The 14,481-nt window shown below is 34.0% G+C and overlaps 1 protein-coding gene and 1 pseudogene across 1 annotated transcript; one reads left to right on the top strand and one right to left on the bottom strand.

Annotated features, from left to right (window-relative positions):
- The first annotated feature begins 3,861 nt into the window (after positions 1–3,861).
- On the top strand, positions 3,862–9,953 carry LOC111404247 (annotated as a pseudogene).
- A 2,706-nt stretch (positions 9,954–12,659) lies between these two features.
- LOC111393845 (dof zinc finger protein 1-like) lies at positions 12,660–14,261 on the bottom strand. The gene is made up of 2 exons (XM_023019571.1): positions 14,168–14,261; positions 12,660–13,736 (listed from the first exon to the last, which is right to left on the bottom strand). Exons 1-2 carry the CDS (start codon positions 14,189–14,191, stop codon positions 12,996–12,998), a joined length of 765 nt encoding a protein of 254 aa, XP_022875339.1. The 5' UTR covers positions 14,192–14,261; the 3' UTR covers positions 12,660–12,995.
- Positions 14,262–14,481: the final 220 nt, after the last annotated feature.

Genomic DNA, 14,481 nt, shown 5'->3' with positions numbered 1-14,481 from the left:
ATTGTATTCGTTACCAAAGAATTTACAAACAATAATCTCACCTACCTGATTCATGTTTTGTGGTTCGTTTTCTATCGGTCGATCTGACAATGAATCACATAGGCTTCAAAAAAAGGTTGAATCCCAACTTTAAAGACCCTCACCGTCCCCTCCCTGGAACATCGTGAGAGAGGTAAATCGCGAGATGTGCTCCAGCAGGCCAGAGAATAAGAGTTTGCCTATATACTGGTGCCCACGAAGAATCCAATTCCATATCTCAGGAATCGAATCCTCACATTGTGGTTGCTAGTAAAGCTGAGATTACCTTACTCCTTTCCTTTGCACCACTGGATTATACCTTGAGAGGCATCACATAGGCTTCAATATTGTACTAAGAGCATCTTTTAGAGTATACAAAATCATTATATAATGTCTTCTAATATGATGCGGAGTCATAAAAATAGAATATGAATATTTTTTTCGATTAAATTGTGGATAATATAATTCCTGTTTGGTGGATATTAATATCAGATTTTTAGTATATTTTAATAAATATTAATGAACGTGTAATTAAAAAATTATGAGTCCTATGAAATATGTGATTAAAATATAGATTTCCACCGCGACCTTGACTTTGAAAAGTATACCCGTTCTGGATTCTTAAATCCTGATAATGATAATGTTGTTCCATATGCTAATTAATAATGCTGTCCTTTCTTATCCTCTGTCCTTGTTAGCAGGAATTAGTCATAGTTTCATAATAATTGAAAAGCCAAACCCCACTTCCTATATAATGAGGGGTATGCACCAATAATTGTCCAAATCCATAGAAATATTTGACGTCTTTACCAAAGTTTTACTAGACATTTTGGTTAAAAATATTCGCTATGTTTGGTAGCTTTTCGATAGCCTCCATATCCAACGAGAACTAAATTCCTCGCCCATAGAGTAACCCCTTTTCTTCCTTCACGAGTCATCATGGCCAAAATCAAAATTTTCGATAGCTTTCTGATGTCCTATATTTTAGACTTCAATAAGAAATCTCGTTTGCAAAGTAAATGTTTTTCACTTTTATGTGATCATGATGTTCAATAAGTTTCCAATGGCCCTTGATCCTCGAACCCAAAATCTCAACTGTCAAAAATAAACCTTTTTCCACTTTTGTGAGGCAACGGTGGATGTTAAATCAACCGTGCTACAGTGCCCACCTCGGGGACCGACTCGGGGACAGGGGGCTGAGGTGGCATCACCTCAGCCCTCGATTTCAACTTCATTTTTTTTTTCCAGATTCAATGGCCGAGGTGTTGCCACCTTGTCGCCCTGTCCCCGAGCCTGGCCACATTGCATTTTCCATGTTAAATAGCTTCCTAGCTAGTTCAGACTTGAACCAAGAAACCCATAAGTAAAATAAACACTTCCATGAGCCATGAAAACCAAAAACCACGATACTTGACGACCTTTCAATGGCTTCCATTTCGAACTTGAATAAGAGATCTTGTCCTTTAAAGTAGATATCCCCGGCCGAGTACATGATTGTGAGAAGTAGACATGGTGTGATACTGATAGCGGTTCAGTCCCTTGTGTTGTATTGTGCTTAGACATTGTGGAAATGAGCCGAATCAATATCACTCTTGTATGCTTCTTTGCTGCACAATCCTATTTCTTCTGCATCAGGTTATGCAATATTTTTTTTCCTCTTTTTTCACTCTTTTTGGTCAAGACTTTTTTCTGTTCAATGGCAATGGAAATTGCAGGAAAAATATATAGATCCAGGTCATTTCAAAAGGTACTTGCCGAATCTCTCATACCAAAAAGAGCAATTCAGAAGAACATGTATCAGGTGGGTACCTTGATAGCCAATAGAATGCGCCAAATTTTCTGTCGTTAATGGATTTTGGCATCACGACACGGTTGGTTAGTATCCACAAATATTTTTCTCTACATTAGAGCTATTCATAAGCATTATAATTTCTCTTGTATGAAATAATCTACTGCAAGCTTCACTAAACATTGGAGGAGCCAGGCGGCACTACACTCCCAGAAAAAGTTTTTACAGAGACTCAACAGACCTCTCACAGAGGAGGAGGTAGGCATTTTTTGTGCAATTTTTAATTATATGGGCCGACGTGGGACCCACACTCCATGTAAGTGTCCTATGCACTACCTGTGAAAATCGACCCAGTACGTCTGGTTTTATTCCAACAAGAAACAGAGAAGGTATGTCCTAACTTCTTTAGGTTGTGGTAGGTCGACTCTAGATAAAGTCCCTATTTGGCTTCCATTTCTTAAAATTTATTTTATCTTCAAACTTATTTTTAATCACACATTTTATGGAATATATTATTTTTATCAAATTTTCAACTATACATTTCTAATTTCATAATTTTTTTTATTAAAATTTACTAAATTCTCATTTTTATCCAAATCGAATAGGGGATAAGTATCTCAATCAGCCAAAGTAAAATGTTATGAAGAGTGGAAGATAAAAATATTTTTTAGAAGAAGAAACAAAAGTTAGAAAAAATGTACTAAAGCTTTAAAAAGGAAGGACAAGGTGGCATGGAGTGGATCAGTTCAAAATTGAGAATCTAACTCAAATGGGTAAATAGCACAAAGTATTTCTACCTTTCAATTTCATCGTGCAAAACGTCCATGCCTTTCATTTTTGACATTTTCACCTCTATTTCCACATTTCATTGCTCAAAAAGTCATTTTCATCCATTTTTTCAATAAAAGACGATTTTACCCTCCCATTCAAACTAAAAAAAAAAAATGCAAAGATAAGTAAACATAAAAAAAAAACTAATTACAACAATAGTCCCAAATAAATTTAGCACAAATATATAATTAAAACTCAAAACTAAAAAAAAAAAATAATAATAATAATAAATCATTCATTTTCTTCTTCCTCTTGTCAATTCAAGGTGATCCTTGGAATTTAGTAATTTTATTGATTGGTACTCTCATCTTCTGCAGAAATCGGAACGACTCGTGTTCATGTTCTTGGAAATATTATCACTGCCAATTCAAAAAATGTTGAGTATATGCTCAAAACAAGGTTGGATAATTATCCAAAAGGCAAGACATTTTCTTCCATTTTGGGTGATCTTCTTGGGAGAGGGATTTTCAACGTCAGTGGTCATTTATGGAAGTTTCAGAGGGAAATGGCTTGTCTAGAACTCGGCAATCTTTCTGCAAAATCATATTCATTTGAGATTGTAGTCTCTGAAATTCATTTCCAGGCTTATTCCTCTATTGTCATCTGTTGCCGGTAAAGAAAATGGTATTCTTCATTTACAAGAAGTGTTTCAAAGATTTTCATTCGATAGTACTTGCAAATTTTCATTCGGTCAAGACTTCGGCTGCGTAAAGTTGTCACTATTTGTTTCAGAATTCGCTGTGGCCTTTGATCTTGCATCAAAATTGTCACTGCCCTAGAAGAAGAAGATGAATAATTTTTCGTTTTTTAGTTTTGATTTTTAATTATATATTTGCGAGTAATTTGTATATATATATTTTTAAATTTGGGACTATTATTAAAAGGTTGAACCCCAACCTTAAGGGCCCCCCACCGCCCCTGCCTTGGAGCATCGTAAAGAAGGTAAATTGCAGGTTATGCCTCCAAGAGTATAGGGTGGAAGGTTGCTTGTACACTTGCACTTACCCAAGAGCCAAATCCATATTTCAGGATTCGAACTCTTGACGCGACAGCCTTAAGTAAAGTTGGATTTCTCCACCTTCCCCTTTTACCACTTGGAGATGTGCCCTGAGGGCAATTTGGGACTATTATTACAATTAGTTTTTTATCTTTTCTTTTTGTTTTATTTTAATAGAAGGGTAAAATCGTTTTTATTGAAAAAAATGGATGAAAATAATCTTTTGCGCAATAAAATGTAAAAATAAAAATGAAAATGTTAAAAAATAAAAGATAGGGACATTTTACATCCGAAGGTGGTAGAGATGTTTTGTATTATTTATCAACTAAAATCTTCTAATTCTCGGTATTGAAAATCAAAATCAATTAATTCGGTCAGGCTCTTGTCCGGTTCCGGTGGTTCGAGTAAAATTGTCAAAGCCACTTAACCGTAGCAACTCCAGTTTCTCATAACCCCCTCCTCTCTCTCGCACAATGTACCTAAAGAAGGCGTTCTGGAGCGGCAGTTGGAACTCGGAATCGAAGTCCGAGTCGCACTCACCTGTGCGAGACCAGGTTAAATAGCTCGACAAGCAAAGACTTTACAGGGAGGTAACCCTCGCTCTCCGAGTTCTCATTCCTCCGGGTCACAGGTTTGGGCAACATTCTCGAGTTTCTCAGATCCGTCGCCGAGTCAGACTCCACGCCACCATCAGTGTCTTTTGCCACTACCAATCCATTCCCGAACTTCAAGGTATCGTACAACACCCTCCATTTTCCTTTATTTATTTAACTCGAATTTGATCTCGCAAATTGAATATAAAATGTTCAATATATTTGAATCTCTTTTACTGTGAAGTATCGTTTCATGCTTGCGCCTTAGAGAATTCGATTACACGTTTTTAATACTTTTCAAACAAATAGTATGATTACCACATTGTTGATGCTTTGGAGCTCAATGCTATGATTATAACTGACCTTTAATATGAGCTAAACAAGTTATTGATGGACAATCGCAGATCCACTCACGTCCACGTAAGCTCACTTCCTACGCACTCGGACAAACTGTTAGTCACCCGTGACCTTCTCCGATGGTGAGGGAGATGGCGATGGTCAAGTCAGTCAATAGGAAGAGATATAGTGGGTGTGGGACGAGCTTAAAGCGCAAGCCACGAAAGTGTTAAAAGCATCATGAATATCTATGGATATAAGGATGAGAGCAATCTTACCAATTGAGATTTGCATTACCCTTTAGTTGGTGTTGGTCATGGGCTTTTATAGCTGCATGGCTGAAGTGGTGGCCATTAGATAAAGAAGCACGTGGCTTCATCATAACGGTTGAGGCATCCTATTATAGGTTTTCGTGTCATACATCATAGGACCTGCAGCATTTAATGTTATCTGATAAAGTAGCCACCATATTGCTTAGGTCTGCGTACCTATATAGTAGGCTAACAAGACTTGATATTCTTATACTGCAAGAGTTCACATCAATCATTATTAGATCTTTACACAGAAGATCTCTTGGGAGAGACGGCTATGAAAGATGAGGCTTCCACCTCATAGCGTGGGCTTCGGCTGAAGTGGTGAATAGCTTCTCTATGAGTGGCTTGTAGTAGGAAGTACCTCACTTCAGTCACTGTGCTTCGATTGAGGTGCATTGGCTTCGTCATCTTTGATGGCATGGATTGTGGATCTTTAGTTGGGCTTCTGGATGGCTGCCACGTGGACCTTTTCTTGAGCCTCGGTGGCGAGATGTAACAGAAATAGCTAGGTGGAGTTAGGTTTCTCGGGTTTTTTCATTTTTGTTTGGAAGAAACAAGTTATAAGAGGAAGAGTATAAACTATAAAGGTTGTTTATGGATCTTAGAAACCAGGAAGGGAATGATAGATAACAACGGGAAATTTATCTTCACAGTTTACTTAACATAGACAATAAGGGAGAAGTAAAGGTATATTTTTGGTGAAATAGAGAAGAAGAAGAATACTCAGTCCTTTCATTTTGCATGATTTTCTTTCTTTTTTTGTAAGGATCTTTCTCCTAATCCTAAAAAATATTAATTAATATATATATAGTTGGAAAAATAGAACAATTGTCATCAGAATGATTTTCTTTGTAATAAAGAATTGAAAGGTTTTACCTTTCTAGATTAGATAATCAGATTGAAATTGAGCCAAGCCTGTTCATTGACCTTTCTCCTGGTAGGGATAGATATTTTTTAATTTTTGCCTCAGCCTTATTTTCAGGATTCCCGTCTTTGCAAGCCCTTGTGCATCAAAAAGTAAGTTGCTTTAATCTAATTCAAAAATCATTGAGCACCTTTTGTTTCAAATTATGCCTTTGAGATTTCTAAAGTATTACAAGTAACCACTTCAAAAATCACTCTCTCTTTGTGCATTTTGGGATTTGAATGGTTTGTGATGATTGCTTTTGATGTCACAGTGGTTCCAGTTCTCTTTCGACACTCTCTCAAAGAAATAGATGAGCAGAGGGTAACGTATCTGGACCATATATTTTCTTTCAATGCTGTGAAGATTAGACCTTCAATTGATGCTGAAGTGGTTCTTGCTCTACTAGTTCTGGAAGTCTTCTTCACCGAGAGAGTACAATCCTGGCTCATCGACACAAGCAATTCATGTATGGATATAGTCCTTGTTTTCAAACTTGCCTGCCTAATGGTCTTTATTATATTATTACTTGTTATGCAGAACCTATAGTCTCCCGACCAGCTCTTCTTGTCTGGGTGGAATTATGTAGTAAATTCCACTTTCAAGATCAAGAGTTCGAGTTGGTATGAACCCACATTCAAAAAAAGAACCTATAATCTCCTGTACAAATTTCGGCAATATAAGTTACAAAATACTGGGATGATTGTGGAAAAATTTCCACAGCCGATCCATTGAAAAAAAAAAACACCTTTATATTTACCCAAATCAGAGGCTTTAATCTTCAAATTTTTTATTCTTTAAAGTATTCGCAGCTATCAAGTTCATGATCCATTATTTTGGTGACTAGTACGAAAATTCAACATTCTGGTTTCTAATTGTAATGCCAAATTTATTATCGTGTAACATCAAAAAGGTATTGATGAATACTTTATCAACCCGTGGAGTACTTGAGCAAGGTGCATGCCTAGATGCTTTATCTCAATTATGCAGGGATCATCTGCCAATCAAATGTTAGTTTTGCAGCTGCTAGTTGTTGAGAAAATCAAGTTGTTCTTTTTTATATGAAAAAATATACGGGTAGTAGATGTTGAGTTGCTGCCTTTAATAAATTGTGTGTGTGTATTGTTCATGCCAACTAAATGCATGCCTGCTCAGCAAAAAGCTAGCGTAGGTTTTTTGGATTTCCGCTGCTTATTATTGTAACAAAAATCTCTATATTGTTAGAACGTGAATTGCAGATATTTGTCCATGCTTTGTTACATACTTTCTGAAGAATTCTGATTAAGCTTCTGATCTTATTTGATTTTCGTTTATTAATGATGTTTCAGGATTTTGAGGCATGCAATGTGGAGCTAGCATACGAAATTTTCCCTTGAAGGATTAAACCATAGCCAGACCTGAGGAGAGGCCCAAGAGGCCATCGCCCCAGGCCCACATCTTTAGAGGGCCCAAAAAAATGATTTATTTTTTTGGATTTTTCTTTTTTTTTTAATCCTTAAATCCCGCTAATAACATTCAAAACGTCCAATAATTGTCCCACTAAATAAAAACCTAAGCCTCCTCCTAAATTCTTAACTTCTCTAAAATCCAACCCGTTTATACTAATTCACTCTTGCTCCATACAAAATAAGGCTTCTTCAACAATTATATCATGAATCCCAGTAACAATACTGTTTACATTTGAAGTTAAATTGCTTGAATTTTTTTTTTTTTTTATTGATTTGCCCATTCTATTTTATTTATATTTGTTTTATATATGATTTGCAACAAAAATTAATTGTTTTATGTATATTTAGATTTTTATTAGTTTCTAATGACTTTTATAAACGCCATAGTTTTTAAATTAACCGATCTTTATAAAATAAAGCTTTTTCATGGATTTTTATTGATTTTGTATTTGTGTGCCTACATTATTTATTTTTTCTTTTTCTTTTTATTTCACATTCGGAAAACTTTATATTTTATGATCATGTAAGAAACAAAAAGCCACTGAGGTTTGAGAGTTTGGGAAATTATATATTTTTTTGTTGTTCATACAAGTATTTTCAATAATAAGTTTGTTGTGGGATTATTTACTTTGCTTCATTGGAATTTTTGCATTGCTCTATTATTTAGTCTCTATTTTGGTGCCAAGTGTGAATGTGGTGGTTTTGGTGGTACTGCAAGTTTTGGATTAGAAATACTCATTTCATTGTGTAACAAAAGTGAGGATGTGTACCAATATTACTACCAATTTAAGTGTACTCTATACCCCTTTCTTTGGATCAAAATTTTCACCTACTTTCTGAACATGCTGCACACATTTTGGTTGTTATTTTTCTTTGATATTGATGGAATATTAGATTGACTTTTCAATGTAAGATATGCAAACATCTCCACAAAACTTGTATAGTTTCAACCCAATCACATAAAATAGGAGGCATGAGTTCAAGAAATTTTATTATGGTTTTCTTTGAGTGTTTTCTATAACTCGATGATGGTATATATGGATTCAATTGCCTTTGACTTATGACTTATGAGGGCTTCATGAATATTGACTATCAACTGATTAATTAATTATTATGTATTAATTTATGTTGTCATTCTTATGAATTTGCCTTATGGTTGGACAATTTGACTATTCAAAATTGATTGATTTTTTGTCTCTAAAATCGCAAGACGAGTTGTATTAAACTTATCGTTTAAAACATTATAATATAAATATTTTGTATATTTATTTTATTTTATTTGTTGTTTTATTGTTGATTTTAACTTAACAAATTTAATTCCATAAAACTCTTATAAATTAAAAAAAAAAGAAAAAAAAAAGATTGCTTGCTATGATTTAGGAGCCCAAATTTTGAAATTCGCCTCAGGCCTCACGAAACACAGGTACGGCCCTGGATTAAACTATTGAGGAAGTTGCTCTTCTTATGAGAGACAAACACAGAGAGGAAAGTATGAGGTATCTCTGGTTTGCAACTAATATCATCACTGGAAGGTCTTAACTCTTACAAACGTAGAAGAATCAATTTATATTTTCTCGATGGTAAAAACTAAATAGTCATTGTCCAAATCTGAGTGTGTTTCTATTTCTGTATTTTCTGAGAGAATACATTGTTTATTCCATATATATTTCGAAATTTTGCCAACTGGCTGATAGTTTGGTCATTTCTTCAGGTGGAAATGTGGGGAGTTTTTGTCGCTTCTTATTGGACATGTAAATGGAAGGACAAAATCACCCCCCATGGTGATAATACACGAGGACATAAGGTGATTCTTGGTTGGAAATTCTGCCTCTTTTATATGGGCCGCAAGTCAATTTGGAAAGGCTGACAACTCTGCACATTTAAGCCTGCTGAGTGCTTGAGTCAATCGATCTTTATTGAATGCAAACCTCGGGATAGTGCTTTTGGTATTGTAATTTCACGAGGAATTTGCAGTAAGTCATCTGCCGAGTGAATCTCGGGGTAGAAATCTGTCTCATGCTTGGCCGTGTTTAAAATTACTTCTGCCAAGACTGAATTGGAAATCATGATTGACAAAACAAGTAAGAGCACAGTCAGACATGCTGCTCAGGTATATTGCACGAGATTCTCACTATTTCCGCTGTCATCTAGATAGGGAGACTGTTATATTTTCTTTTGTACAGAATTTAGTGTTAATTTTGTTCCGGGGTGTTTGATAGACATTTTTATGTAAAAATGCATTTTAGAATAGTAAATTAATGTGAAATGTGTGGTTGAAAAATAAGGAAATTTTTTTATTTATATGTAATATTATTTTAATAAAAAATGTGTGGTTGAAAAGTTGAGAGAAAAATGAATTTTGAAGAAAATGGCTAGCAAAAGGGGCCTGACAATCTCATCTTGATAAACTGTCCAAAATGAGCACCCTTTAAGCTTCTCAATCAAGTTGGTTTGTGTAAAAATTTTCTCAGCTCGACAAGGGGCGGATACAGGCACGGACTACAGCCCGTACCCTCCCCTGCAAATGTCCATTTATTTATTTATTATTATTATTATTATTATTTTGAGATAAACCAAATGTATTGTAGCTCGTGTCCAAACTCATGGCTGGATCTGCCAATGAGCTCAACTGCGGGTGCTTGACTACTCCTGTGAGGACCTCTACTGTTACATTAAGAATATCTGAAGTTGAGGATGACTGTCTCAAGAGTTGTATGGTTTAGATTGATCCTTGGTAATAGCTGGTAGTCAACTAATTGCAAATAAGAGAATAAATCATAATGTAATACATGTTTAATTGTAATTAAAAGTTGCTTCGTCCAATAAAAAAAGGTAAATTCATTAATGCCTAAAACTCAGAAAATTGACTGTTGTTTAGAGCACTGTGAATTACAAATAAAATAATGTTGGTGGGCCAAAATTTAGAAGATTTGCTGAGTGGTGCGGATAATTCTTTGGCACGCTTGCCGGGGGAATGTTTTCTGGGTCCCATTTATATATATAAAAAATACATAGCCAACCAAGTTAGGTTTGCTATGTTTCTTCTGTTCACATAATGGAGTGGGTAATATGACGTTAAAAGTGAATGTAATAATTATGCCCTGAAATGGGGAAACAGTTTGATAAATGATTATGAATGAATGTCAATAGATGAAACTATTTAACTTTGTGGCACATCACTACTCAATATGTAAGCACTGAATAAGATAGTTAATAATAAGTTTTACTTTCTGTGATAATAATTTTGTCCAATATTCTGTTTTTAAATAAATAAGCTAATATATCTCTTATCTGATTTAGTTAAAAATTAGATTTTTGATAAAAGTCGATAAAATGTATTTTTTAAAAGTTGATAGCAATTGTAAATTTCATAAAATATTCATATTAAAATAAAGTTTAGGAAAATTGATTTTATATAATGAGCCCCAAACAGGGCAATAGTCTTTTACACGACTTTGTAATGTGAAATAAAGGTAGGAGTAATCATCACGCAAGAAAATAAGAGTATTAATCATGCCCGCAATGGAGACAATTTGTTGGGTGGATGTTAAAAATGGAACATACGTGCCCCGTTTGGGCCCATTATTTGAAATTTTAATGGTTGAAATAGTATTTTTTAAAGAATGTGTTGTTAAAAAAGGAAAACAAAAATTAGAATTACGTGTAACATTATTTTATTAAAAAATGTATGACTGATAAGAAGAAAGAGAAAAATAAATTACTCCCTCCCTCCTACTTATATAGGTTGATTTTCCTTATTTTCTTATCCCAATTATATAGTCCCGTTTCTTTATTAAAAATGTTTTGTTTTGTTTGTCTACTAATATACTCTTATTTAATTTATCAAGTTATAACCAATCATTCAATTTCTTTACTAATTATCAACAATAATTTACTATTAGTTGTTGATAATTAAATAAGGGTAAACTATGAAAGTTTTTTTGGCAAAAATTACTTTTTCAATAACATTAAATAAGATTTTTTTAATCAGTATGAAAAACAAAATCAGCCTATATAAATGAGATTGAGGGAGTATCATTTTGATGGGAGCCAAACAGGGAGACAATGTTGTACGTACACGTGTTTGATGTAATATTGAACAGTAAAATAAATATAAATGTTGAATATTTTACTTGTTACCTTGCTGAACTGGTTTAGTGTAATCAATAAGTTAAATGAATTATAGTAGATTGATCATCAACATAAAAGTTTATCAAGCATTATTACATTATTATAAATGTATAGTCAATCAAGGGATTCCTTACAAGTTTATTATAACAAGACTTAATTCGTTATCGTTAACAAAAAATAATTATCTTTCACTTAATTTGATAATATATATTATTTATTACTGAGTTGAAATACGTTGCTTCTATTAACTGACTTCCAATTAAGCCCCGTTTGGTCCCCCATTCTTTTCAAATTTTAATTGTTGGAATAGTATTTTTTGAAAAATCTGTAGTTGAAAATGAATGAAAAGTTTTTTATTTGCGTGTAGTATTATTTTATGAAATATTATGTGATTGAAAATAAGAAAGAGAAAAAGAATGAGAAGGAAAATGGGGACCAAAAGGGGGCTAAGTCTCTGTTTGACATTCATTTTAATGAATTTTTTTTTTTTGGAAAAAATGAGTTTTAAAATAATATATTCTTCTTCTTTTTTTTTTTCCTTTTTTTTTAAAAAAAATGTGTAATTAAAAAGTAGGAAAAAATTATAAATTTACATATAAAATATTCATTATAGGAAAGTGTGATTAAAAATAACTTTGGAAAAAATAAAAAAATTAATTTAATGAATAATTTTATCACCTTCACGCATCGGCTGCTGTGGAAGGACAATAGAAGAGATAGGTAATGGATGACATCAAATCTCAGCTCCTTATTGTCAGCAAATTTAATCATATCTTAAACAATGTGCTCTTCCATGTGCTGTAAAGCTATGACTGATGGACGATCGGTATTTTGTTGTACATCATTGTTCTCCTGCAGAAATCTATATTCTACTTTTGATTGATGAACACTGTACTCTAATGGTCCCAGAAATCTAAAGAAATTTATACAGGGTTTCAGCTAAGGCCTGACAATATGACCTGTTGGTAAAGGAAAGAAAGCAAAAGAAGAAGAGAAAAATGAGGAAAAGAGAGTAAGATTCTCTTCCTGCATTTTACTTTAATTTAATCACAAATTCACAATTTTTATCAATTTTTCAATGATATATATCATTAATTTTTATCCAAAAAACTTCACAGAATCTCTAATATTGTTTAATATTACCTAATCCATATTACTTGACTGAAATTAGAGATTCTTTAAAATCTTGGCTTAAAACTTGTAGCATTTACTTGTGGATAAGAAGAAACTGGGGGGCATAAATCCAGCAACAGTGACAAAAAAAAAAAATTACAATTAAGGAAAATATTTGACTGCACTCAAAGTAAGATCAAATTTTACCATATATAAATCAAACTTAACTATAGCAACAGTTCAGCATGCATCATCGACTAGGTTCAGACAACACTTTATGATAAGTTTTATAACCAATCCACCAAAAAGAAAGCTTCTATACATCAATAGTATGTTTCGTACCATGGATTGGACAAGACTCGACTGAGCTCGAGAATTGTTAAAATCTTATTCTTAACGCTGTTAAGTGTAGTCCAATTCAACTTACCAAACATACTCTGATATGGTTAGACAAATCAGGCAAAACAAAGAAATCAACACTAACAAGAAACAGGAAATAGGCTAAAATCTGCAGATATTATTCACCATGATCCTCCATCCAGCATTTTGTTCCAGTATCCATCGATGGATTCTCTGTCTCTATCCTGCTCGAACTCGGACTTCAGAACTGGTTTTGAATCCTCAATGGAGAAAGGGAATCTAGGGTATTTATTTTGAAAACCACCTTCCCTGTTTCCATAACCATCTTCAAGCCCATCTGAGGAAAAATTAACGCTTGGCAATTTGAATCCATGCAAAGGAAATCCAGATGGCGGATCCATAGTGTTAGAACCCAAACCTGAACCCGAAACTGGCATGGAGTTCAGATTAGAACTGATCAATTCCCTTGAAGTGAGAAATTCCATTACTTGATTATGAGATTGAAAGGAAGAAAAACTAGGGTTTGGATAATTTAGGGTTGTGCTGTCATTACTATAGGGTACAGCAACAAATCCAGGAACCATATTTTTGGATGGATAAGGTAAATTCAAATTCTGACCCTCATAAATCTTAGGGTTTTGATCAGAAGACTGAGAAAAGCTTAGATCTGCAGGAAGCTTCTTTGATGACGACGACGACGAAGATGATTTCTTGGTCTTTCGTGAACTGCCACCCACCGGAACATTCCTTAAAGTACCCCCTTCAGTCCAGTACCTTCTACAAGTCTTACAAAAGTGTCTTGGCTGAGACAGACTATAATTGTTATAATAACAGAATTTTGTGTTAGAAGAGTTGCATCTTGGACAGTCTTTCTGTGGCCTAATTGGCTTTCTTTCAATACCCTAAATAAATAGAAAAGAAAACACCATCAGTGTGTTATATCAAAACCAAGAATTAATTGCAGAAAAAAAGAAGATTCAGAAGCAGTAAACAAACAAACAAGCGAAACAAAAATAAGTGAATTCCTTTACTTTTGAGACATTGAACAAAGAAATAAAACAACTTAAAATTAGCTTTTTTCTGTACTGATGTTGAAAAAGTGAAAGAAAAAGTTGAGAACTTTTTTCTGTCCATGTGAATCAGAAATTCAAAGCAAAAGTTTTAGTAGTGGAGTCTGGTAATCTGTTAGCAAAAGTTGCTTTAACTTTTGTCATCAATACTTCTTTTTTCTGTTTCAGTTAATCAAAAGCAAAAATAAGCTAACTCGAGAAAATCCAAACCCTAGAAAGATGTGATCATGATATCATTGAAAAAAAGGTGTGTTTTCATTTACCTGTGGCCACTTAGCAGTATCCATAGCAGAAAAAAAGGAAGAGAAAAAGGTGTGGAGAGTTTTGAAAGAGAGAAAAAATCACCCACCTATGATCAAATGGTCTTAAAGCAAGACAGCAACTTGAAGGGTTATGTTTGGCGGTTCCATCTGTTGTTTTTCTTTTCTTTATCAGCACCCAATTGCGTGGGGGTGGGGTGCGATGAGACACTGACGGGGTTCGTTTTGTACACTCGCCAATATTTTAGTGTTATAGAGGGGTACACTTCATTGCAGATGTTCACGTGCATATGTCTGTAGCTTCATTATTTTGTTTC

This window comes from Olea europaea, chromosome 1 (assembly GCF_002742605.1).
Source record: "Olea europaea var. sylvestris chromosome 1, O_europaea_v1, whole genome shotgun sequence".
Taxonomy (NCBI): Eukaryota; Viridiplantae; Streptophyta; class Magnoliopsida; order Lamiales; family Oleaceae; genus Olea; species Olea europaea.
The sequence above is the reverse complement of the archived record's forward strand: the minus strand, read 5'-3'. Positions and strand labels throughout refer to the sequence as shown.